Raw genomic sequence first — 24,099 nt, 5'->3', positions numbered from 1 at the left:
AATGAAGAAAATCATGACATAGTACAAAATGTCTCTTCTCTTCTGCTTAAAAGTATGAGTGCTGGTCAGGTTAGTCCTTTACAGAGAAAATGTACCATTTTCTGGGACAACACTTTAAGTCACTCTTAATTAAGTTCCATGTAGATGTATAAAAGACACTTTCCATTAAACATTCAAAAAAGGTGACTTATTTAAAAATGAATGTAAATTATTCTTCAAATACTTAAGCAGGAACCTACAGATGAAACTTAAGTAATGTATCACAATCAAATATCAAGTTTACATCCACAAATATCCACCTTTCATAAGAGCATACACAATAACATACTCATGTTCCCAAAAATGTGCATTAACAAAGTCATGGTGTACACATAAGTATTATTATTTATTACAGATGAACAACATATGACAGAAGACCAAGTAAACAAATGGCATTTATACAACCAGATATCAGGGTCATTTTATGCCATGGACTGCTGAATCTATCGGTATTAATCAAGGTAAGCTGTGGGACTTTGGTCTTGAATGTTATCAAAATCATTTAAAATATATGATACAGTTAAAACCTGGATCTTACATCATAGTCACATTATTAATGTGGACAATAAGGTTTATTTTGCTCTCCTTTGTCTGGGGGAACTGATTTTAATATACCCCAAAGAAACAATCCTGATAAGTGCACAGTTAGACTAATATCTAATAAAGTAGATGGCGACCTTATTTACCTTAACTGTCTCCCTACAATCCGTAGCAAGTCTGCAATCCACAAACACAAAGATGTGCTTTATCTCTCAAATGATCCCTTAAGTAGATTCGTGCTACTTTCCTGTCCAACTGCCCCCTGAAATGATTTTCCGCTGCTATAGAAGGGTTGACACTTCATTAATTGCTGCTGACTGATTGAATTAATGGCTGCTGATGCTGCTGTAGTGGAGAGAAGTCGAGGGGTCTGTGGTTCTCGGTGTAGCCGTAGAGTATCCGGAGGGCCACGCGAGCTGCTTCTTCCTCAGCTGCTACAAGTGTCTCTCCTGGACCCTGAGCCAGAAGCTTCTTGTCGCTGATTTAACACACGCAAACAAATACCAAAAAATAATTATACTATTCATATAATACTCAAAACACTCTTAACCATCATGTGGAATACAGAAATAACTTCATTTGTAGGACATGTAAACTCTGACTGCAATCTTTTAAAAAAAATGTTTACAGTAAATCTTCAATTACTGTTATTTGGGCAATTCATTTGGGCATCCACAGCAGCACACATACCTGTACAAGCCAACAAAGTATAGTGGCAGGACCGTACTGGCTCCAGCAGACCTGATGAGGCGAGGCTCTGGCAGTGGAACGCTCCTCTTAGTAAGCTCCTCCACCAGCAGTCCCATGGGGTCGACAACTGTCCACATATCAAACAGGTCCTTCCCGATCAGCTGAGTGCCCAGGAAATCCTTTGGGGGGGGGGGGGGGGGGGGGGGGAGAATGATACGGCTGTACAAACAGCATCAACTCAAGAGTCTGGAGGACTATAGTCACTTTAAACTAAATATTGAGTCCACATTATACTCTGCTGCAAGTCTCTTACCCTGAGGAACAATCCGGTTTTCTCTGCTCCACTGCTCTCCCGTAGAGCTCCAATTACTGCCATGAACGTTGAATGAAGCACATCATCGGGAACAGGACAGTCTGCACTCATGGTTAGGTCTTCAATGCCAACATTTCTTGCTACATCGGTCACAACCACTGAACTGGTGAGGTGCCTCACGACACTCTCCACCCCGTCACTCGGCAGGATCGGGAAGCTGGCCCTGCACCAGTCGGTCAGGAAGCTCTTAGTGAAACTCACTCCCTTCTCACTGAGCTGAATATTATCTTTCAGAGCGAGAGCGGTAATCTCAGAGTCCACGCCTAAGCTCCGTCTCCTCTTTTGCTCCGCCTGCAGGTAACAGGGGTTGATGAAGGCTGTTTTCAGTAGCTCCAGGGAAAAGTTCTCGTGCAGGCGGCTACTGAACGCCTGGACCTCAGCATGGTAATCCCAGTGAGGCTGCTGAGAGCTGAAAGAAACGCAAACAATGTTTACGCTGAGTCTTGACTTCCTCTACAAAAAAGATTCCCAAAATGGGTCTTACAACCTTGTTCTTACTTCTGGCGTGTGCTGATGGGGTTATCCAAATAATCCCTATGTATGCATTAGAGGTGACAGACATTCGTACTTAGTGTACATTAGAATGAACAGTTTTTGTGCTATCAGGAGAAAAGTGTCTTTGAGGATTACAGTCTAAACTTTTTTGTTTCAAACGGTGATAAATGAGAAGCAGCACCTGTGTAAAGGAACCATGATTGATAGCTTCGCCACTGGGTTCACTTTAAAAACTGTGGACATTGTTACTACACGCGCGCCGCTAGTAACTATGTGTAATTATGTTAATAGTTACTATGTGTAAATATGCTATCCAATATATCCAGCCTACTCGATTGGCTAAGATGAATACACACGCTGACCAATACATCGATTACATTAATGGCCTTGAGATGCTCTCTATTCCACTCTTGTGTTAGCATCGTTAACGGTTAGCCTCACCGTGGCTTCGGTGGTGGAGGTCCTTCAAGCTTTAACTTCTTGGCCATGAGGTACGTGTAAGCTTTCATCCACCGCTTCTTCTCTCTAACCTGTGATAATGACACGTTTCTGCAAACACGCTGACAGTGAATTCCTAACGTTAGCGCACCACGATTTAGTATGTATCCGGACGCCATGTCGACTACTGGCAGCAGATGTGCAACAGCTTAAATTGTCCGACTCTCGACACGGAACATAAAGCAACATCCGGCCAGCCAGACCCTTTCCCATGTAACGACCGAAGGAGCGTTACTATGGAAACAAACATAAACATGTACTAACGTTAGCTAACACAGCGGACTTCCGAGTGGATTTTACGGGACTGCACATCTTACAAATAGCTAGAAAAGAAATACAGAATACGTATATATTATTAATAATTCTCATGCCTGTCAATTTGACTGCGTCCACTCCTGAAGTCCAGGAAAAGATGGAAGATAAAGTGGTGACAGCGACTCAAAAGGAATGTGGAGATGCCGAAATAACTTCCTCTATCAAAGATGAAGTGGAGGCCGTGATAAAGGATGGAACTCAAGAAAATAATAACAAAAAACTGCAAAGCCCACTTCAAGAGGGAAGGGAAAAACAGACATGGCCACGAATGACCAAGAAGTTCCTTAAAGACAACTGTAAGCAGAATAACCTTTACTCAACACCTTGCCTGAATGACACACTGTACCTGCATTTCAAAGGTTTCTCCGCCATTGAGAACCTAGAGGAGTACACAGGACTGAAGTGTCTCTGGCTGGAAAGCAATGGGCTCCAACGCATTGAAAATCTGGATGCCCAAACTGACCTGCGCTGCTTGTTCCTTCAGCAGAACCTCATTCACAAGCTGGAAAACCTTGAACCTCTGAAAAAGCTCGGCACCCTGAATGTCTCCAACAACTACATACACATCATCGAGAACATCTCCTGCCTCCCGTACTTGAGCACTTTGCAGATAGCCCATAACAAGCTGGAGACTGTGGCAGATGTGGAGCATCTGAGTCAGTGTCTGGCACTCAGTGTGCTGGACATGTCTCACAATCTGTTGAAGTACCCGGAGATCCTCCTGGTACTTGAAGCCATGCCAGAGCTGCGTGTGCTGAATCTAATAGGAAATGAGGTGGTGAGACAAATCCCTAACTACAGGAAGACCATGATTGTGCGTCTCAAACAGCTCACCTACCTAGACGATCGCCCCGTCTTCCCCAAAGACAGGGCGTGTGCAGAAGCATGGGCAGTAGGAGGGATGGAAGCGGAGCGGAAAGAGAGGGAGCAATGGGAAACACAAGAGAGGAGGAAAATTCAGGACAGCTTGGTTGCCATGGCAAAGATTCGGAAGACAGTCCAGGAGACACGGCGTCTTCGAGAGCTACAGGAGACAGGTGAATAGTTTTGAACTTTTAGTGCACATACACAGCGTCAATGTGGATTCTTTTTATACAGTAGCTGATAATCTGTTCTATTTCAGGGGCAACTGAGGCTTCCACCACTCCAGAGACTCCATGTGAGGAAAATGAGACCCAGTTTCTGACTTCACCAAAAGGAGAGGTGATCCAAGCCTTTGTGAAGGACTGCCTGGATGTCCATGAAGAGTTCTTGGACAGCCAGTCAACACAGGAACCCAACGGACATCAGCCAAACTGTGAAAATCTAGAAGCAAAGCAGCCAGGTGATGGTTTACAGAGGGATCAGTTAGAGAAAGATGACCAGGAGAAGTCACAGGTAAAGCAGCCTGTGACAGAAGAGAAAGAGGTTGTGAATCCAAAGCACTCAGCACAAGAACAAGAAAGTATGGCGGGAAAGATGCTAGAGACAGAAAACACAGAAGATGACAAACAGGTGAATAGAAATGAAGCGGCGAGAGAGCAGGCAAACATGAGCGAGCCCTTTGAAAAGAAACAGCCTCCTCTGCTCAGGGCAGGTCCTCCTGAAGCAGATGAGGTCGTACCAGCACATGGTCCAGGACCACTGGTCACAGAGCTGGAGGATGTAGACCAGCTGGAAACCATTCACCTTCCACCACATCGCTCACTGCGTATTGATGACCTGCCTGATCTGGAGGATGTGGACACAGACACCTTCACAGCAATGTTCTCTTCTCAGCAAGTTTACAAACCTACAATCGAGGTGATATCAGGAGGCAGTGGTGAGGATAATAATATCAGGAATCAGAGCGAGGGCATCCCAACCGCTGGTTCAGATAGAAATTCATTGTTTTTAATGAGCGGATACAACAAATCAACCAGGGTCTGCAGCAATTCTTCATCGTTGGTGTATCCAGAAGATGGGGAAACCCTTGAGCCACGTATTTTTGAACCAGCGGGAAAGTTCAAACCAAAGCACACGTCTTCTCCCCCCCGCTGCCTGATCGAGGAGCTTGAATGATGCTTTCAAGGTTTAGAGCACCTTTGACCATCTGAAGTGCCGAACTATAGTCCCACAGGACACGTCTTCAAATGAAATGTGTCCAAACGCTGGCAGGCGATAGACCGGCTGTGTGAGAAAGTTTATATTTAGCTGTTATTGTTTAGTGAAATCTTATTCATTGTCTTTCTGTTAGAGAATTTCAAAGCCCTTTTGTTCGTTTGGTTGTTAATTGTAATACTGTGTGAAAACAGAATAAATCTTGAAGGATCTGTTTTGTTTTATATTTTCATTGAGTGGCAATAATATCTTTATACCATATTAGGATAACACAGATGTTAAGAATGTTAAAAAGATAAAAATTATGTTTTAATCAATTGCACACTAGCTACACAGTGCATCTAAAGACAACAAAAAGACAAGCCTACAGTATTAGTTTATGAAAAATTAAACATTAGTGTTCAGAAAAAATTATGATAAAAAAAATATATAACCGGTGAAAATAAAAACAGAAATGATGAGAGAGAGAGAGAGAGAGAGAGAGAGAGAGAGAGAGAGAGAGAGAGAGAGAGACATGGTCATTCTTCAGGTAACAGCAAAATTATGCTGATGTCTACGTTTCACCTCATGCATAAAAAAAAAATAAAAAATCAGAGACAACACATCATATGTATGATTTTACTAAATTGTATTACATTTCCCATTTCAAGTCACATATTATTCTTTCCCCAATAAATATTCAACATGTTACATCTCCACACTGCAGCTCCATTTCCCCCATTTTGGTAAACTATGCTTTACTTTATGTCTGGATGACGTCTATTCAAAACTCTGAGTGACACAGACAAATATTTACAACAAGTCATGCTTAGCGATGAGCAAGAAGGTTTGTAATAAAAACAAAAAAAAAATGACAAACGTGACACAGGATGAAGTAAAGAGTAAAAAAATAAAACTTTACATGTATTAAATAAACCAAATCAAAAAAATAAGCCCCGTGGTCGACCGCCTTGTACACATATTGCACGGTCTTCCTCCCACGGGGTCTAAGTGCAGCGGTTAGCTAACATTTGACACAGAATAAGGGAGAGTACGTTCTTCTGTCACGGTGACGGCAGAAACACAGGCCGGGTTTCAACGTCGCAACCACACCCAGGTGTTGACGAGCCAGAAAGCTACAGTGACCGAGTACAGGATCATCTCTCGCTTTGCTCGCTCTTTGTTCTCCTCTTCCAAATGCTGCAGTCTACGGTTCAACTTGATGAGCTAGAGATAAATAATAATAAATAAATAAAAAATGTTTTCTCAGTGACAGAGATTCCACAATTAGCTCTCTTGCAACAAAATGTTGATAGTGTATTTATTTAGAACTAACCTGACGTCGAAGCGTCGTTGCATCGACCACAGTCATGTCGTCAGAACCCGCATCCAGTGTGGCTTCATATGTTGATAATGCAAGCCTGAAAGAGAGAACAGTCAGTCTGAGAATGAATCCAACCACAAGAGTGTATTGTTTATGTTTTTAGATATATTGCAAAATTTAACAATAGCAACCTAATTTGAATAGATTTTTCTACCAGGGCTTAATCTTGTTTCTTGACCCGGAAATGAGAATGAAAGGTAGGAAAGGATGAAGGGAAAAAGGACAAAGGATCAGAATGAAGGTAGAGTGCCAGGTGAAGTTACCTGGAGTCATGCAGGGGGTTGGTGCTTGAGGCCGACCCCCCTCGCAGGGATGGTTTGCTATAGAGGTTGGGAAAGACAGGGTTGGGAGAAGGGAAAATAAGAGAGCGACAGAGCAACAGAAACTGATGGCATGCATGCACACACCTTCCATGTCCTTCGCAAAACTACGCTGTTTTGAGTTTGTCGTAGAAGCCAACAGGCTAATCCTTCTAAGCACAATGTCTTAATTGACACTTTCATATAGGTGCTCTTAAATTCATTTTTGTTTTTGTTGTATTTTTAATGCTTTGGTTTTCATAAACCTTTTCCCCACCAAACGTGAGGCAAAGAATGTGAAGGAAAGACTGTATGAATACACACTGGTAACACTTGAAGGCCTTTCTCTGTGCTTTCACCTCCTTCCTTCCGATGGAATGTAAATCGGAGTATTTTAAGATTCTTTTTGCTCCTCTATAAAACCTTTACAATGGATTCATATGCTCTGCCGTTTGTTTATATTTTCTCCTGTTACAACAAACACATTTCCTAAAGGGGATCATTAACTTTCTTCCAAAATTAAATTGAAAATCGTTGACAAGGCCTAGTACAACTTCAACAAGTGGTTCAACTCTCACCACTACTTCCACCTGAAGGTGCGTCCAATTCAGCTCCAAACTCTTTACATTTTGATTAATACATGCTGTGTTAATATTGTTACTGAATGTTACAAATAGGCATGTAATGCTTGAATCTACCATACAAAACACTTCTGACCTTCCAACATAACTAAGGGCCAAAACTAAATGTAGGAAACAACACCCCTTCCCGTATGAACAGGAGAAATCAAAGTAGATTTAATGAGAATTTGAGGAAGCCAAAACAACTGAAGCGGTCAGTATAGAGTGCTGCAGGAAGGATGTATTGTTTTAGGCCAACTAGGAAGTCAGCATTGCACTGGTTCCCTGAACAAAAGGCCAATGGGATTTTTCCATTGGATTAATGAAGGAACCGGACGTGCAAAAACAAACTCATTTCCGGGTTTGAGGACTCATTCCTGCAGCACTCTCTTGCCCTCTCTGACCAAAATCTAGTAAGCCAAGTTTTCATTCAGGAAAAAAAACGACCGGATGATTGAGAGGTCACCTGCGAGGGTTCTCATCCAAGACCTCCAGGACCTGCTGGTAGGCCCGACGTGTAGTGGACTGGAGGAAAGATAAAACACCGCTAGCGCTGTACAGGCTGTGTTCTTCTTCAGTCACGGTGAGAGTGGGGCAAGGGTGGACAGTGGCTGGGGGGGATGGGGTCGCACTGCCCAATGCCCACCATTAAGAGCAGCCAATTCAGTGGACAAGGGAAGAACAAGACAACAGAGGAAAGGAAGGAAGGAGGAAGGAGAGGGAGAGGGAGAGAAATAAGGAAAAGAAACTGTCCTCAACTTTACTGACTTTGTAAATATTGCAACTGGGTGAAAGTAAGTCAAAGTAATGTTGCAATAATAGCATTTAACCTGCCAACCACTCACACAGTGCGACACGGTGCTTTACTAACATACAACACACCAAACCAAAAACAGAGACAGAGATGTGAACGAAAGGCACTGAAAAGATAATGATTCCAATCTAGATTAGCTCACTCAGGACCACCGTCTTGTTCTAATGGTGACCTTATCAACAGCACCAGGACGTCACATGCATTTGATGATCGGGACATGAAGTGTTTTTTTGGTGCATAACCAGAAAATTGTTAATATGTGCAAACCCCAATACCCTTGAGCCGATCCCAGCTGACATTGGGCAGGACACACCCTGGACATGTCCCCAGACTGTCACAGGGCACATAGTTTATACACTAAATATTTTATATTTTCTACCATTTTCTAGTAATCCTGAAATAATTTGGAAATTATCAAATCAAAACTGATGAGTACATACATGTTTAAAATCATGGTGTTAATGGATTAGTTCCAGTGACAAAAACAGCTGCTTTAAGTATTGACGCGTACTTAAAGCTTTAAGTACTGACGAAGCGGCTCACAACAGCAGTGACAACAGACAACCAGCTACGTCACGAAGACAAAGGGACACAGGAAACACAAGACCCAAAAGAAAGATGCAAGTGCATGCATACAGAAGATAAGATGGAGCTGGTACCAAGCTAATGATGACGTATCCAGACCAATACTCACGCAGAATCGTTGCGCATCAGCTGACTGCTGTGACGGGCAGCTGCATTCTCACTGGCTGAACGGTCCCGGCGTACTCGTGTTTGGGGCCGCAACTACAAAAAAAATAATGACTTATTCAGGTTATGGTTTAGTGTAAGGAAACTCTTTAAGTCAATTTTATTTTATGCAGTGTCCTGGTAAAAAACTATTTATTGCCTCATCGCTTACCACTTCCTCGCTGTCTGGAGCCGCCTGCTGCTCCTCTTCCAGGAAGTCCAGGGGCCGATCACTGAGGGTGAGGACTCTGGGTGGAGTCTTCAGTGATAGTGTTTCTAGTGGTGTTGACTGGATGAGGTCCAGGTCCCTGGGTCTGGGGAACTGGGTGTCATTACTGTCTCCTGAAAAAAGAAGGTGTGAATTAGAGATTAATGCATTTTCAGCTTCACTTGATTCAAACAATCTCCTGACATTTGAATGCAGAGGTTGAATAATGACTTCTATTTTCACATGTGCCGTGCCTAAAGACTTTTAGTTTCATTTTAAGTCTTAAATATTTCACATGACAAAGTCCTCAGACACTGATAGGAGGACAGCTAGTATCTGTCAACAGTCATATCAAAGCCACATCATAGCTATATTACAGTCAGCTGACAAGCACCAATACAGAGTTTAAAAGTAATAAAAGACAAAAAACACTGCCCTACATTGACAGAATGCTTGACAGCATACTGACCTGAAATTACGATTCTCTCTGGGACTTGCATTATGACACTGTGGGGGACCTCCTGAGATCCAAGATTAGGGTCCTCGCGGCCTTGAGGGGCCACTTTGAGCATCTCAGGGATGCGCATCCTCTGGCTGATCCCTTCGGTGTAGTCCAGCTCATACTGGATACGGTTCATCTCCGCCATCTCTGCCGTGGGGGAAGGGAATGCTGCCCCGTTCATTTCGCTGTGAGGAATGATTTGTTTAGCGACACAGAAGCTAATTGTTTGCCACGAAAAAAAAAAGGTCTCAAAGGATAGAGAACATGCCAACAGGAGTGATTCATGTGTTGTTATTGTTTCAAACCTGTTTAACTCGTCACCTGCAGCACACCTGCTGGCACATCCCATTAAACTACAGATACTACACATAGATCACAGGACAAACTTCTCTTAAATGATCTCCTCAAATAATATTGGTGCAGCTGATGAGCTGAGGGCAAGACTAAGAGATGGAAATTTGCTCATGACACTATCATATGATAACTTAAGTTATCAAATTATAGTCACAAGAAAAGCTCAAGATGTCTTGAATAGCTTCTACAGCTGCTGCACCCATTAAAGGATAACGTCATATAGTTTCTGTAACATGAATGCTAACATAATGCTAATATCAACAATGGTGTATATTACTGTCTAATACTATTGAAGCTGATACAGTAGTTATTTGATTAGGCATCCCCTTTAAATCAAGAACCAATATTCACAGTAATTAGTAAACTGCTAATGTCTAGCTCTAATATTTAAGTGACTGCTGGGAGATCTAAGTTAAGTCAACACAGTTCTGAGGCTAACGTTCGACAACACATTATCGCCATTTCAAGCTAGCGGGGTAGTTTCGGTTTCTTACCGTTTTGTTTGTTGCTAAGGATGTCTAACCTTTCCAAAGAAGAACGTAACGTTACTCATTAAATCTTAAAGGAATTAAATACGTCTAAGTATAATCAAATTGGTACAGTTAAGTGCAAGTATTACACATTATATAGCTGTCATGCATCTCCAGTGTTGATACGAGAGGCGCCTCCTCTCTTCTTCCGCTGCCTGCCCTCTAAACAGGAAGTGCCAAATTTCAGGCGGAAATGACGTCGCTACACCAATTTGACTGCAATTTTATCTCAACAATATGCAATTCTCAACAGTTATTTTACAGTAAATATGTTGTATGTATTTACATTTTTCATCATGCCTCATTTGTTCTATGTATTTATTGGGACACATACTACACATTTGTTTTTTGTACTTCCTTTTGCTTCGGTGAGACTTCACTCTCCCTGAGTGGTATCAATACATAGTCTTAATCTAATCTAATATTTAATGTAGCATGCATATCATAAATTAATTGTGCATGTTGAATATGTATTGATTTATACATATGTGCAATATAACACATTTAAAAATACTAAAATCATGTCCAATCCTGTCCTCAGATCCTCCTTTGTGACTGTGGTATGCGCCTATTGGAAATCACTCAAGTACTGTGATGCCCCTCCCACTGTCTTGGAGGCTGTTTTGGCCAACCTTAGCAGTCAATTGTCTGACATGGGAGGGTCACCAGTCGATGAACATTTTTTGCATTTGCACCTTTAACTCCACAGCACATATGACACACATCCATGCTCTCATTTCATCGCTCTATCCACTCAATTTGTTGGTTTTGTTAACCTTTGTTTAATAAATTATATTTGTTTTCAAGTAAATTGCTTGCTTTGACTTTATTATTTTATTTTATTATTTGAGCCAGTTTTTCCACAATGCTAAATCCATTCCCATTTTCATAAAAATAATTTGTAAATACTACATATTCACATAACTTCTGGTGATAATTTATTTTGGATGCAACTTTCATATAATGTATTTATTCTAGGGATAATATAAAAGCATGTCTGGGTGTGTTGACTGTGAATGCACAGGTCAATGTCATCGTTTTTTTTTTATTTTTAGAGGTGGCCCCTCAGTGTCTGTGGGTGGTGCGTTTTCTTGGAGCCATTCAAAGGCTGCGATTGACATGAGACAAGTCGTCCCTCTGCTTCACCAGTGAACGGGAAACCACGTCTGGATCTCGGGAAATATATATATATAAAAAAACATCAGCTTGAGTCATGTCTTAAGGCGGACTTCCATAAATGTCAGGATGCTCTTCATTTGACGGACTCAGAGGCTGCGCCGATTGAGAACTTCGTGTCTGTAACTGGCTGAAACTATGTTCCCAGATATTTTGTGTGTGCTATTATTCAGCACTATGCACATCGCATCATCTTTGGAGCTGCAACTTGGCATGTAAGTGACGTTTTTTGATTTTAAATAATTTCCAGTTTTTAATTTGACTTGCACTTAACTTGTATTGAATGGTCAGGTGAGTGAACGTTTTACGGATATTTGCTTTAAAAAAAGACGGAAGCAACGCTTCATAGCCTGCTTTTTTCCTTTTATTTCATTTTTCAAAGACAGTTATATACATTGACCACGTTTTGCAAATTATTTAACTTGTCTGTAATTCTTTATAGTTTACTCTCCTCAATGCCCACTAGGCGTCGCTCTTTCAGGTCCCCTATGAGGATGGATATGTGTCTGTTGTAACGTGCTTCTGCAAAGTAACTTCCAATGAATTGTGATTTTTCTTTGTATAGTGCTCTACCAGAGGTTTCCCCAATTTAAATAGACTGTGCTAGACATGATTAAAAGAATCGTTTTCATTACAGGAGAAACAGAAGACTTCCTCTAATTAACTTCAGGCTGCTGTAAATTGAAGCCAGATGGTTTGTGGAGGAGGACATCTCTGGATAGTTTAGGATACCTGCACTGACAATGCAGTCGGATGAAGTCTGCTTCGGACAGAGTGTTGTACAGTACAAACCTCTGTGCTGTGTAATGAACTTGCATGGCTACATGCATCCAGGCACATGAACATGCAAACAATTCTGGAGGAAAAAATGGATTTCCTGTGGAAGTAAATTGGTTGTTTATGGGGTGCTGTTAGGGTCCTGTGGACTGTTCCTTTTTTTTCCTGGACCTTAATCAAGCACATTCTACCAAACAGGAAGCTGTATAATTGTTTGACAAACAATGTGTCTGTGATGAGCTGAAGTCCATGCAACTGAACATGTGTAGAATATGTGGGGGTTCATGTTTGTTGGCACACATACATTAGCTCTGCAGCAGGCTCACACCAACATTGGAAGCGACCTCTAAACTCATTCAACTTGTACCCACCTCAAAATATATACTGTACAAAACAATGGAAAATGAAGTGGCCTTATCTCACATGCTGCTTTTGAAAGCTTTTTTCTTTCTTCAATTATAAGTATACACAATTTGAATTGCACCTGTCCACCTCATTGTCGTTTGCATTACACTCAAAGGCATTAAATACCCTTTTAACAATATTTGTGATGCCCCTCCCTTGTCTTGGAGGCTGTTTTGGCAAACCTCAGCAGTCAGTTGTCCGACATGGGACGGTTATCAGCCGAGGGTCATCGTTTGCTTTTGCACCTTTACCTCCACAGCACATGCTCTGATGTCATTGCTGATTATATATATTTTTTAAGTAAATCGCTTGCTTGGACTTGTCACATTAGTTGAACCAGTTTATCAACTCATCCTCTTTTTTTTTTTTCATGCACAGGCCAAATGTTTGTGCTGACCAGGAGATGTCCATGCTGGGGGCCCGTCAGCCTTGTGTCCAGGCCTTTTCCCGCATGGTTAAGGTGTGGAAGCAGGGCTGCACCAACCACAGATGGTGTATGGGCTATGAGAGAAGGTGAGAGCCAACATACTTTTTCAAAGTTGAGAGCAAACATACTTTTTCAAACGCACAAACACTTTGTTAGTGATCCTTGCTATTCCACTCATCAGCACAGCTGGAGTGGACCAAGTCTTGATGGAGTGTTTTACACATACACATTACTTATTAAATAGTTAATAATATATTGTAATTTCCAGAAAATCCTGTGACTATAACAGAACTTCTCTTTTTCAGGACAGCTTACTACACAGTGTACCGGCAGGTGTACAGCACGGATTTGCACACTGTTTATAAGTGCTGCCCTGGCTGGACTCAGGAGGGTGAAGAGATGGGCTGTCTGCATAGTGAGTAATAGCATTATAAACATGCTGCATGTATCACATAGGGCTAGTTTTGATATTGCTATGAAGCAGTTGTGTATTTATCAATTTGATATTCAGTACAGTAATTGAACTGGAAATACTAGGCTGGAATGTAGCTGACCAGAGATCTCCATCATCCATACATGGATACATTGTATATGATATGTGGTATCCGCAGGGGTTTGTGGCGTCAACACATGTTTCAATGGAGGCCAATGTGCAAAGACCGAAGACCGGATATGTCAATGTCCACTGGGCTTCAAAGGGACGCGATGCCAATATGGTGAGTTAATTCCCACCTGATTCAAAAAGTTGGTCATGTTTACAAACCTTCGTACTCCACTCCTCGCATTGCAGCCGTTTATAGTACGTAACAAGCTGAGTGCAGCTTTGTGAGGGAATGAACTGACTTCCATCCTTATAGGACAACATGTTGTTAAGTTAAAGCTTTAATAGGCCCAGTTCAGACCTTATGCTTTCACTTTGCAAAAGCAGAATGAGCCTGCAGTGTTGCCGTGATTGGATGAGGCTGCTCTGTGGGGTCGCTGGGTAGTTAAAGGTAGAAGAAGTGCTTTCTGGGAGAAATGGTTTCCTTTGAAGGCTAAAGCCTGGAGTGCTGTGGCTAACCCAGCTGAGCCTCCACTCTATAAAAATGGTATGCTAATGACAGTATATGCGGTTCTGGTTTAGAATGGTTAAAACATTTAAAAGGTTAGATCGCATTTTGTCACACATGATGGCAATATTTCAATTTATGAAGAGTTGCCCAATGTTTCTTTACTGCATTGGATTTCTCAAATTAGTTTTATTGTCATTATGAGCAACTTAAAGAGATTGTTTTGAGAATAGGGAAATACACTTATTGGCATTCAGGTGAAGAGTTAGATGAAAAGACTGATACCACTGTCATATCTGTTCAGTAAATATGAGGCCAAAGCCAGCAGCTGGTTAGCTTATCTTAGCATAAGGACAGGAAACAGGAGGAAACAGCTAGCCTGGCTCTTCCTAACAGTAGCAAAATCCACCTACCAGCACCTCTAAAGCTAACTAATTAACACTGTGTAACTCAATGACAATTTGCTGTTTTACGAGGGGCTATGTGCCAGACTGTTTCTTGCCTGGGAGCAGTAAGTCCTGGAGTCTCCATTAGTTGACTGGCAACCGCTAAGAGGATTTAAAACATGAGAAAAACAGACATTTCTGTGTTTTAGGACATCAATGAGGACAGAAAAACAAGATGTATATTGTTGCCCCATAACCTCAGGCTTCTAAATATGCTAATTTTACTGACTGAATGGCCTTGACCCTCAGAGAGGGAAGCTTGTGTCTGTCCTCATTAAAAGGCAAACACTTCCAGAAGGTTTCCACAAAACCCGATGTTCCCTCTAGTCTCTGAGCATTATCTCGTCACCGTCACGTCGGGTCTTTCTACTGTCCAATCCCCTGCGGTCTTTGTCAACATGCAAACAGGAGGATGGCTGTTAATGTTTTGGAAGAGTCCCGCTGAGACAGAATGGTGACCAGAGGATATTTGGTTCCAACCCCCCACATGCTTACAAACGCACACCCACTGGAGAGGGTCTCCTGTTTGATTCCTCCTCTTTCCCAGAAGAAAGGACCTGCCTGCCAGGGGTGTTAAGCAGTCCTTCCTCTTTCACAGGAACGTGTTGTTGTTTGTCAAAGGCAGCTCTCCATTGCGTTTGTTTTGACATGGGCTCTTTGGTTTTCACACATTGGAGTGGCAAATAGGGAACAGATTGAGATATTTGATCTAATCAGAATCCCTCTAGGTTTTCTTCCTTTCCTACACATCCCGTGCTTCGAAGTCATATCGCTCTTCTCTTTTTGTGAAACGTTTTTCCTTATCACATCTCTCGAGACAGATTTATCCTCACTCTGTCAGAATCATTATACAAGGAGAGAGTCAGCCAAGCTCCTGTGTTCAGCTCGGTTCCTTCACTGAACCTCTGCTTGGTGCAGAGACATGCACTAATAATCCTGTGTTGCAGGCTTAGGGCTTGAGTGTTCAGTGTTACAGTATTTTAGAGAATTGTTGCTGTATTTTCTCATCATAAATAATATATATAAAAGGGCCATTTCCAAAAACCTCGATGGACAAAATTACCAGCAGGATCTGCTGTGAGTACTGTGGATATAGTCACATTCCAGCATAACATAATTACCAAGAGAGACTGCAACTCTAGCTCAAACAGGGAACTTGGATATCTGTGTACACACTGAGCCACCAGGGTTTCACCAGGATTTCACCAGGGAATTCTCTTCATTATTATATTTGCGTTGTGAGCTTTAACATTCCACAGTGACAGACTTATTACTGTCCTCTGTGTGATTCATGCACGATGGAGAAGAAGCAGATACAGTAGAGAGGCAGGAATGTTGACCTCTCTACATTTGTCTTAAAGCAAGCTGGACTTGATGTTTGGTCATGAAGATGATTCTCAAGGCTTCATCAGATTTATTATGGTGTTTCCTGCATTTGGTTATCCTATCCTTCTGCATGCAAATTCTGTTGAGCTTGCAAGAGCATCTCTGTCTGCCTCTCTGTCTGTTGTCTGCTTTGCCTGGTTGATTTTGTGAATGTGAAGGATGCTGCTCATAGTGATAATTCTGCAGAGAATTTGCAGTGGACTCTGCAGTTCATCGTTGCGTCTTTCAGCTCATTGTTTTCGTTCATTCCCAAAGCTCCCATCAACCTGGTTTCTATTCTCAGCAGGCAGATAAAAGCTCTAAAACCTGCTGTAGACTACCCAGCTCTATATCTCACAAAAAAGGCGAGCTAATAGCTGGTGAACATTGATGGAGACTAAAGCTAAAGCTAAAAAAGTGAATACTGGACGAACATTTGACAGGTGGAAAGGAACATGACTCCAAATGAATACCAATGTTTCTCTGTAACATCTGGAAGTATAAATGGGCAACTGCTTGCAGAGAGTTTGTCATATCAACTTAAAAAGTGACAATATATATATGTTTTGCTAACAGCGTTTTTTCCGAAGCCCCAAAGCGCCCAAAAACTAATTTACTAGCAGTTCAAGGAATGTGTTTCTTTCTGAGGCGGATGTGACATGATGCTTGGCCTAAACTGCAAGGACATGAAATGCCTTTGTTACTGAGAACATAATATTTTTTGGGATCACTGTGTGGCAGACGGTCACTCACTATCACTATCAACACTTATGGGGCTTCAGATGCTAGAAAAATCATAAATAAGGAGGAAGGATGAGAGGGGTTGCAGCAGATTCAAAATATCAGCCTCGCGCTCTCAGCGCAATTTACTCCAGCTTGACTTCAGTAGAAGGAGAGTGTACACCGAGAGATGTGTTAAAGAAAAGTCTGGTTCTGGTAATATTTCAAGCAAACCGTGCTCTGCTCCCCCTCCCTTCTTTTCAGCACTCATCGTCGATTGGCTTCTTGAACGCTGCTCTCTTTGGTATTGCTGCCAAATTGTGGTGGTAGAGCCCATTGTGTGTTGTGGTGGCCGACCGTCCACCTGCTTCCAATCTCTGATATGAGACAGAAGGCACCCACTATGGAAATGTATGTCAGCCGCTGACACCAAGGCCATGGTGTTGACACTGCGAGGTAATAAACAGTCTGGACACAGCCCAAGCATGTGCCGAGACACTGGAGCCTGCTTTGTAATAGTTGCATTTACTCCTGCTGGTGAATGCCACTCTGTCTCACTCTATTAAGACTTGGATTAGGCTTTGCTTTGGTTAAATGGATGCATAGGTCTGCATGAAATTAAGAGAGCGCAGGCACATAACAGTGTGAAGACAGAAACCATCTGGTGCTCACTAAAAAAAAAAGCCTGGCTGTTTTCAGAGTACTTTATGGTACAATGATTATGGACATTTCCTAAGACTGGATCCTGTTGTACTGGAGGCTTTAGCTATGTAATGTGACGACTAAGAACGTATGCAGATATTGGGGGAAAGTAGAAGTATTAAGATGCTAGAAGTGACTACATAATTCTAATACTATTTTGACTTTTGGGGAAATACGTGGAACAAGACTTTACCTTTCTCTTTCGAACATGCACACACATACACACAAAACAGAATAAAACAGAATTTAGTGTTTTAGAAATTATCTTTAGCAATAAAAATTCTATGGACAGTGTTATCACCAAGCGCTCACTCTGGGGAGCTCTGCAGAAAGCTTTACAGTTGAAATATAAATCACATTTTCTCACATGGGAATCGTCTTTCTTCATATGAACTCGAGCGTTTAATCCCTAGGACCTTGGGCTGTCTCCCATGCACGCTTGGTTTCCTTCCCAATCAGATTAAACACACCTGTCTTTGTATATGTGTATGAAGTTGTGCTTATTTGTGTGCCAATGTGATAGAGTTGCAGAGAGTAGCATTCATTTGTTGCTCCTCACATTTGTAGTAGGGCAGGTCTGGAATCTTTGGGGAGAAAGGACAATATTTGTTTGCTTCTTTTGGATAAATTATTGAACGTATGTCCTTCTTGAAAGTTGCCTGCATTAAACTCAACATGTAATGCTTTTAATACAACAGCAGCCATCTGTGACCGTATCACAGTTTATCGTAGACTGAGATGTGGACTCAGGGGTGGCCACATGGAGAGTGAGGGGCTCCTTGTACAGACTCACTAGCGGGTAGAGGTGGCGAGAAGGAGGTGATTAAAACACATGGGGAAAAAGATGCTGACTCACAGCTCTACATTTTAAATCCTCGGGACATTCCTGCTCATGTTCCTTTGTGTTATGTTTGTGTTCCTGTGAAGGTAATCAAATTTGGGTTTCCTCTATTAACTTTCTCTCGATTCTCTGAAAAAGATACGTGCTTTTGAACATGGCTCAAACATATTTGCATTTTGGTAAAATTCTGGAAAAAAAACATCTAGTAATGTCCTCCTGTATGAATTTTCAGCCAGTGTTTGATCCCATCTATTCCGCTGCTTTCACACGCCTGCAGTAACATCATACATCCCTGCATGTGACTCTATTGGAGAGAGGGAAAATCTGCCCTGTATTAATTTTACTGCTATGGCTGCTCCTGCACTGAACCTTGGAGCCTGTTAAAGAATTCAAAATGGAAAGAAACCATATTTTCTTTCATTTTTTTTTCCTTTCTGGAAGTAATTAAACTCAAAGATGCAGTCAAGAATTTTTTTTTACAGCACGCAAAATGAATACATCTAGTAAAAATCCATTTTGGTGCCAATTAAGGTATAAAAAACAGGATGGGAAAGATGATGTCTCTGTAACTCCTGTGGTTGTTCTCACAACTTCAGGGAACAATGATGTCTTTTACAGGTCTGGAATGATCCTTCCACCGTAAGTTAACTAGCATACCATGCATAGAGTTTATCCCCTCTTCTAGTCTTTCCATTCAGTTAGTTCCACTGCAGAGGTCCAGGTCTATTATAAGCATTTTTTGATTCGTGAGTAAGATGAGCCAATTAAACATCTATTTTCCTCAGTATTTCTCTGGTTGTTAGACTAAAGGGCACATTTATAGGATTGTTATTGTTCCAGGCTAAATCATTGAGGTGAGGATATGATCTTGTTTGCAATAACATGTATGCACCAAACCCTCTTGGTCTTAACACTGTTTAATCCTAGACTCTGGACACAAATCTAAAGGCAGTTAACAGATTAAAGATTCAAAATTGTGTCAAAAGTGTGCAGCAGATTGTGTTTTGAATTAAAATATGATGGGGACCAAATGACTGTAATGATGGCAGGCCTTATTGTTAGCTTTGGTCTCTTTTGAAAGATTTCTTTAACCAAAATGTAGTCGCTATAGCTGCTGTCGCACTGAAGCTTTTGATGTGTTCATGTCATGATGATCTTTATTTGCATAAAGAACTGTAGCACAGACCTCATGATTGCCTCTGACAGGTCGGTCTTTGCTTTGGCTAGCAGCTCTCCCGTTCTGTTTATTAGAGGTTACTGAAAAGGTTCACTGAAAACTATATTAACACTGTAAGTCTTTAGAGAGGAACAGGTCCCTTTAAAGTTGGCTGGACTGGTGTAATATGAACTTAATCATAGAATAATCAGCACTTTTTTCCTTTAGACATTTTCTTTGGACACCCAGAACTACACATGAGCAAATACATTGTGAAGATATTACTCAAGGCAATCGTTTATGGTAATGATCAGCTGTTGAAAACGGTCTTAAAAGCTGCTGCAGCTTCTGGCAGAATATATCAAACCTACCAGTAATGGACACAAGCCTTACTGAATCACTAGAGCCCATATTTGAGTGTTAGTTTGAAAATGGACATGGAAAAATAAAAAGAGTATTTTAAGGCCAACAAGGCTTGTTTTGAGAACCATTTGCCATGCTGAGGTAGACAGATTTTTCAGTACAAACTTTTCCTCTGGAATGTAAAAGGCCAGGTGGCTTATTATTCCAAGAAGAAACAAGCACAAGGACATTTTCCCACATGCAATGTCAGCCACAGCTGTTCCACGTTCAGTATCATTATTCTTTTCATTATTAACAAGAAGCTGAACACTAAAGTTTTGTGATTGACAGTGTATCCACCACACAGTCAGGTTGAAAAAAAACACCATGAGAATAAGATGGCAGGATTCTCTTGTGATTTGCTGCTTTCTTTAAGCCCTGTGTACCTCACCTTCCTGATTTCATTCCTCAAGTCTGCCATTAACTGTGTGGATGTAGGAATCATCTGCCAAGACACAGGCTTGGAGGTAGCATGTCTGGCAGGAGGACAGACTGGGCAACTCAAGTGCTACATGCTTAGAATAGCTATCAGAGGAAGAAGCTCATTAAAGCCCTAATGGTTGCCATATGTCAGCGAAGTTCTCACACACTAAACAAGCACACCCTCATCCCTCCAAATGCATCAAGGCGCCATTGTTTACCAGGTTAATGCTGAGCGGGTTAGAGCTAATGGTCTGTGTGATTGACCATGTGCTCCCAAAGCTCGCTGTGAGATTCCTACAGAAGCAGTGGAGGAAGCTCAGATTAAAGGATCTTACTTGAATTTGTCTTTGCCCATGTAGTGTTAGCATTAGGAAACAAGGGAGGTCACTGGTAGGGATCAATCTTCCTCACTAAAATGCACCGATAATGACATTTGAGCAAGATAGCTAAAGAAAATCTAAACTTCTTTTGACTTTCATCATGTCAGTAGAACCATGGACCCATAGTGTAGCTGGTTGGCTACAGAAAAAGAGAGTGAATATGATGACTTTTCAATATGAGCTTTTTGGAGTTTCTTTATTGTCAGTGTTTGCTCTTTTTGGAATATAATGCATTTCCTCTTTCTTGTTTTGTAGAAGGCTTTCATTTTGGGGTGAATTATTGCTTTAGCAGGCACCTTCAGTATGCATCAGGGGAACTGGTTAATGGTCAAATTTATGACACTGGCAAATAACATTAAGCTGTGTAACTGAGTGCATGTGCTACAGTATGTTTATCAGAATTGATTTAAATGTTGATTCATAGTTAACTTTATAGTCATGGATTAAGTCTAGTCTAAGATTGAAATCTTGGAATCTTTTTTACAGAACAATCTTTCTAAGTGCAAAAAAAACCCTGCCTATATTGGTTGCTGTGAAATGACAAGAAGTCCCATTACCCGCTGAACACAAGGTATTTAAATCTTCAGCCACGTTTCATCCTTTCTGTGAAACACATTTTCTATCTACCGGTGAACCAAACAGGATGTCTTTTCCAGATGTAGAAGTTGACAGATGCTTTCATGGAGACAGAGGGCAAGAAGTTATACTTTAAGGGCAGGTGTCGGTGTTTTTTCACAACACATTTGATCATTAATAACTTAAATCTGGTAGGATCAACTCTCATGGCGGCTAAACAGCTTCTCAAAACTTACGAATGTGATTAATAACAGTGCAGACCAATTTGAATACCACAGTGTGCAAACCTCTCGTGTCTAGAGGAAGTCAAGTTGTTCACTGTTATTTATTAGTTCATGAAGTTTGCAGTTCATTGTATTATTATACATTTTACATACTAAAGAATATAACATCGTGTGGTGATCACTGCAGTTCTGTGTAAGACCGACGATTGAAAATCTCCATCTGTAATCATGTCAAGTGATGCTTGTACTTCTGTTGATAGGCTAAGCGTGCAACCTGTATCCAATGGTTTAAAGTGTCTGCTTACAAAAACATAACAGCACCCAGCTGTCAACATTCAACTCATTTGTTTCGGAAAGAAATTAGATCTTATGAACGCTATATAAAGACACAAGATAAGAAATACTTACTCAGCAAGTAAAACAGTGTACCACTAAGACTGTCCCATCTGATTCAAGCGTAAACTATACAGTCTCTGAAAATCCCCATTATATTAGGGCATGAATTCTGTGTTGAAGGAACAAATGGAAAACATATGAGCTGCTGGGGCGAGGAGCTACAAGCATGCGTCCATGTGGTCCAACATGTATATACATGTTGGACCACATGGACATAGAGACTGCGGTAAGAAGAGAGTGATAAAATACATGCAGTTTTCACAAAGCAATGTCCCATCTTGATCAAAAATGGACTCAAACACTAGCTCTATGTTTCTTTACTCTATTATTCTGTGCTTGCATGAGGACCCAGTGACAACCGGTATTCTTCCTCAGTGTTGAAGGCCTTGATTGATTATATCCCTTTCTCAAGCTAGCTGTCCATGTCATTCAATGCAACATCTTGAACACAATCCCACCTTTGTCTCGTCTTTATTTACTACTGAGCTGATTGTTGAAGCTCACTTTCCTCTCTGTGACAGGTTCCTTAAAGCTCCTCTGCTGTCTATGAACAACCTTTGACCTTTGGTCTAGTTCACAGGATCTTGTGTTTTTGTTCTACAGCCCTTGATGGACCTTTCTTTCCTCTGCTAAAATACTGTTTAAAGTAACCAGAGAGTGCAACTAATTTCCTGTCACAGTAGCCACCTACCGTTTCAAGATAAGAAAAAAAAATGTTTTCTGATGTTATTGGTATAAATATGAGTCTATAGATACAAACATTGTTGAAGTTAACTGTGCATCCCTGCAAAAACAAGAAACAATACATGTGGAGGTGTCGCTGCAGTAGGATAACAGAGTGCCAGCTGACCTAACACCAGCTGACCACCTACCTCTTAACAGATCATGAACGCATAAAAAATGAATAAGTAAAAGTAGCGCGTTAATGTATCCAAATGTCAAGAAGTGAAAGTAATGAATTTTCTCTAATAAATAAATCATAAACCCCAAAAACTGGACAAATTGTAATGTTAACCTCATGGTGGCACTAAAGCACCAAAGTGTTGACAGTATTCATGATAAATGTTTGTACCAAATTACTACATTTTACTACACTAACATTTTACCCCAAACCTCCCAAGATCCATCCACCTCTGTGGTGGTGTTAGAGGAAAAGTCATTGGATTGCCAAAGTCATTAGGATATTTCCTTTGGGAAATTTCTCAATAAAAACTGGATGGTTTACCATGAAAGCACAGCTATGGTAAACCATCCAGTTTTTATTGAGAAATGTTAATGTGGAATCTGAAAAGTGGTGGACTGACTGGCAAACCCACACTGCCATCCCCATATGACCCACATTCACATTACAGTTACATGAGAGACATGAGAGGTACGCTGAACTGAGAGCACTGGTTGATTAAATATTTAGACACATTAAATCTTAAACAGTAAATGCACACATCACACCAATGCAGCTGCAGCAATGTAATAGTTCTAGTTCTAGTTGTACAGAGCCAATGAATAATAAATAATCAATACAAAAAAACTCAGTTCTGTTGCCCTGCATTTTCATCTTGCAGATTAAAATAATGAATGCATCACTAGCCAGCAAAAGAACTGATTGCGTAAAGGAAATGAGAGATGGGAGTGAGCCTATCAAATCATCAGGTGGAACATCTCTGCTTTAAAATATTACAGCCCATGGCCAAACAACACTGATTTTATAGTCACATTAGCTGGCTCTGCTGCAAAAATGCATGTTTCCTGTTACATTATCATATGTACCCCTTTGGTTTATTTGAAGAGTGGATGGTGCAATATCAAATATCTCATCTACTTTTACTAATGTGTCATTTTCCGTTGAATAAAAAAGCTTGCGAAATCAATTTGTTGAGGCGTAGCTTTTCAGAGATGAGCATTGCAGACTTTCTTCTTAAACATAGACACGTTGTTTGGTAAGTTGCTTTCCTTTTCTGTGACCCTTTGTTACAATAGAAATGTGGGAATAGAGACTTAAAAAAATGTAGGAAATACAAATCATTCCTGCCAGAGACTCAATTTCCATCTAGTGAGGAAGAAACCGTAAATCACTTCAGATTTGAGTATAACTTCCGACCACTGAGGTCTGAGATCCCAGCCCTCCACATTTATTGAACAGCATTGAGAGACATGCCATGCAGCTGAGGCCTGCTAATTCTGTTATT

The 24,099-nt window shown here is 41.1% G+C and overlaps 4 protein-coding genes across 6 annotated transcripts in view; 2 read left to right on the top strand and 2 right to left on the bottom strand.

The window, feature by feature from the left end:
• Positions 1–361: 361 nt before the first annotated feature.
• mrpl44 (mitochondrial ribosomal protein L44) lies at positions 362–2,773 on the bottom strand. The gene is made up of 4 exons (XM_068715590.1): positions 2,579–2,773; positions 1,583–2,051; positions 1,270–1,448; positions 362–1,057 (listed from the first exon to the last, which is right to left on the bottom strand). Exons 1-4 carry the CDS (start codon positions 2,752–2,754, stop codon positions 883–885), a joined length of 999 nt encoding a protein of 332 aa, XP_068571691.1. The 5' UTR covers positions 2,755–2,773; the 3' UTR covers positions 362–882.
• Positions 2,774–2,900: 127 nt separating this feature from the next.
• Positions 2,901–5,241, top strand: dnaaf1 (dynein axonemal assembly factor 1). The gene is made up of 2 exons (XM_068708959.1): positions 2,901–3,987; positions 4,074–5,241. The coding sequence occupies exons 1-2, from the start codon at positions 3,003–3,005 to the stop codon at positions 4,988–4,990; spliced, it is 1,902 nt and encodes a 633-aa protein (XP_068565060.1). The 5' UTR covers positions 2,901–3,002; the 3' UTR covers positions 4,991–5,241.
• Positions 5,242–5,316: 75 nt separating this feature from the next.
• mffa (mitochondrial fission factor a) lies at positions 5,317–10,603 on the bottom strand. Of its 3 annotated transcripts, XM_068708970.1 has the most exons (8): positions 10,413–10,603; positions 9,532–9,749; positions 9,027–9,196; positions 8,820–8,911; positions 7,778–7,942; positions 6,656–6,712; positions 6,345–6,429; positions 5,317–6,235 (listed from the first exon to the last, which is right to left on the bottom strand). In XM_068708970.1, exons 2-8 carry the CDS (start codon positions 9,743–9,745, stop codon positions 6,104–6,106), a joined length of 915 nt encoding a protein of 304 aa, XP_068565071.1. In that variant the 5' UTR covers positions 9,746–9,749; positions 10,413–10,603; the 3' UTR covers positions 5,317–6,103. The 3 variants fall into 3 exon arrangements, with proteins under 3 accessions (XP_068565071.1, XP_068565081.1, XP_068565089.1); XM_068708980.1 differs by lacking the exon at positions 7,778–7,942; XM_068708988.1 differs by lacking the exons at positions 6,656–6,712; positions 7,778–7,942.
• A 1,159-nt stretch (positions 10,604–11,762) lies between these two features.
• The window catches only part of egfem1 (EGF-like and EMI domain containing 1), a 55,947-nt gene continuing 43,610 nt past the window's right edge, over positions 11,763–24,099 (top strand). The window contains exons 1-4 of the mRNA XM_068708946.1: positions 11,763–11,839; positions 13,185–13,319; positions 13,539–13,648; positions 13,845–13,949. Of these exons, the coding sequence (XP_068565047.1) occupies positions 11,763–11,839; positions 13,185–13,319; positions 13,539–13,648; positions 13,845–13,949 (427 nt within the window). The remainder of the gene's footprint in view (positions 11,840–13,184; positions 13,320–13,538; positions 13,649–13,844; positions 13,950–24,099) is intronic.

This window comes from Cebidichthys violaceus, unplaced genomic scaffold, assembly GCF_023349555.1.
Source record: "Cebidichthys violaceus isolate CVI_PGR_0920_01 unplaced genomic scaffold, fCebVio1.0.p SCAF_1, whole genome shotgun sequence".
In the NCBI taxonomy this organism is placed as follows: Eukaryota; Metazoa; Chordata; class Actinopteri; order Perciformes; family Stichaeidae; genus Cebidichthys; species Cebidichthys violaceus.
This window is presented reverse-complemented; position numbering and strand designations above follow the sequence as displayed.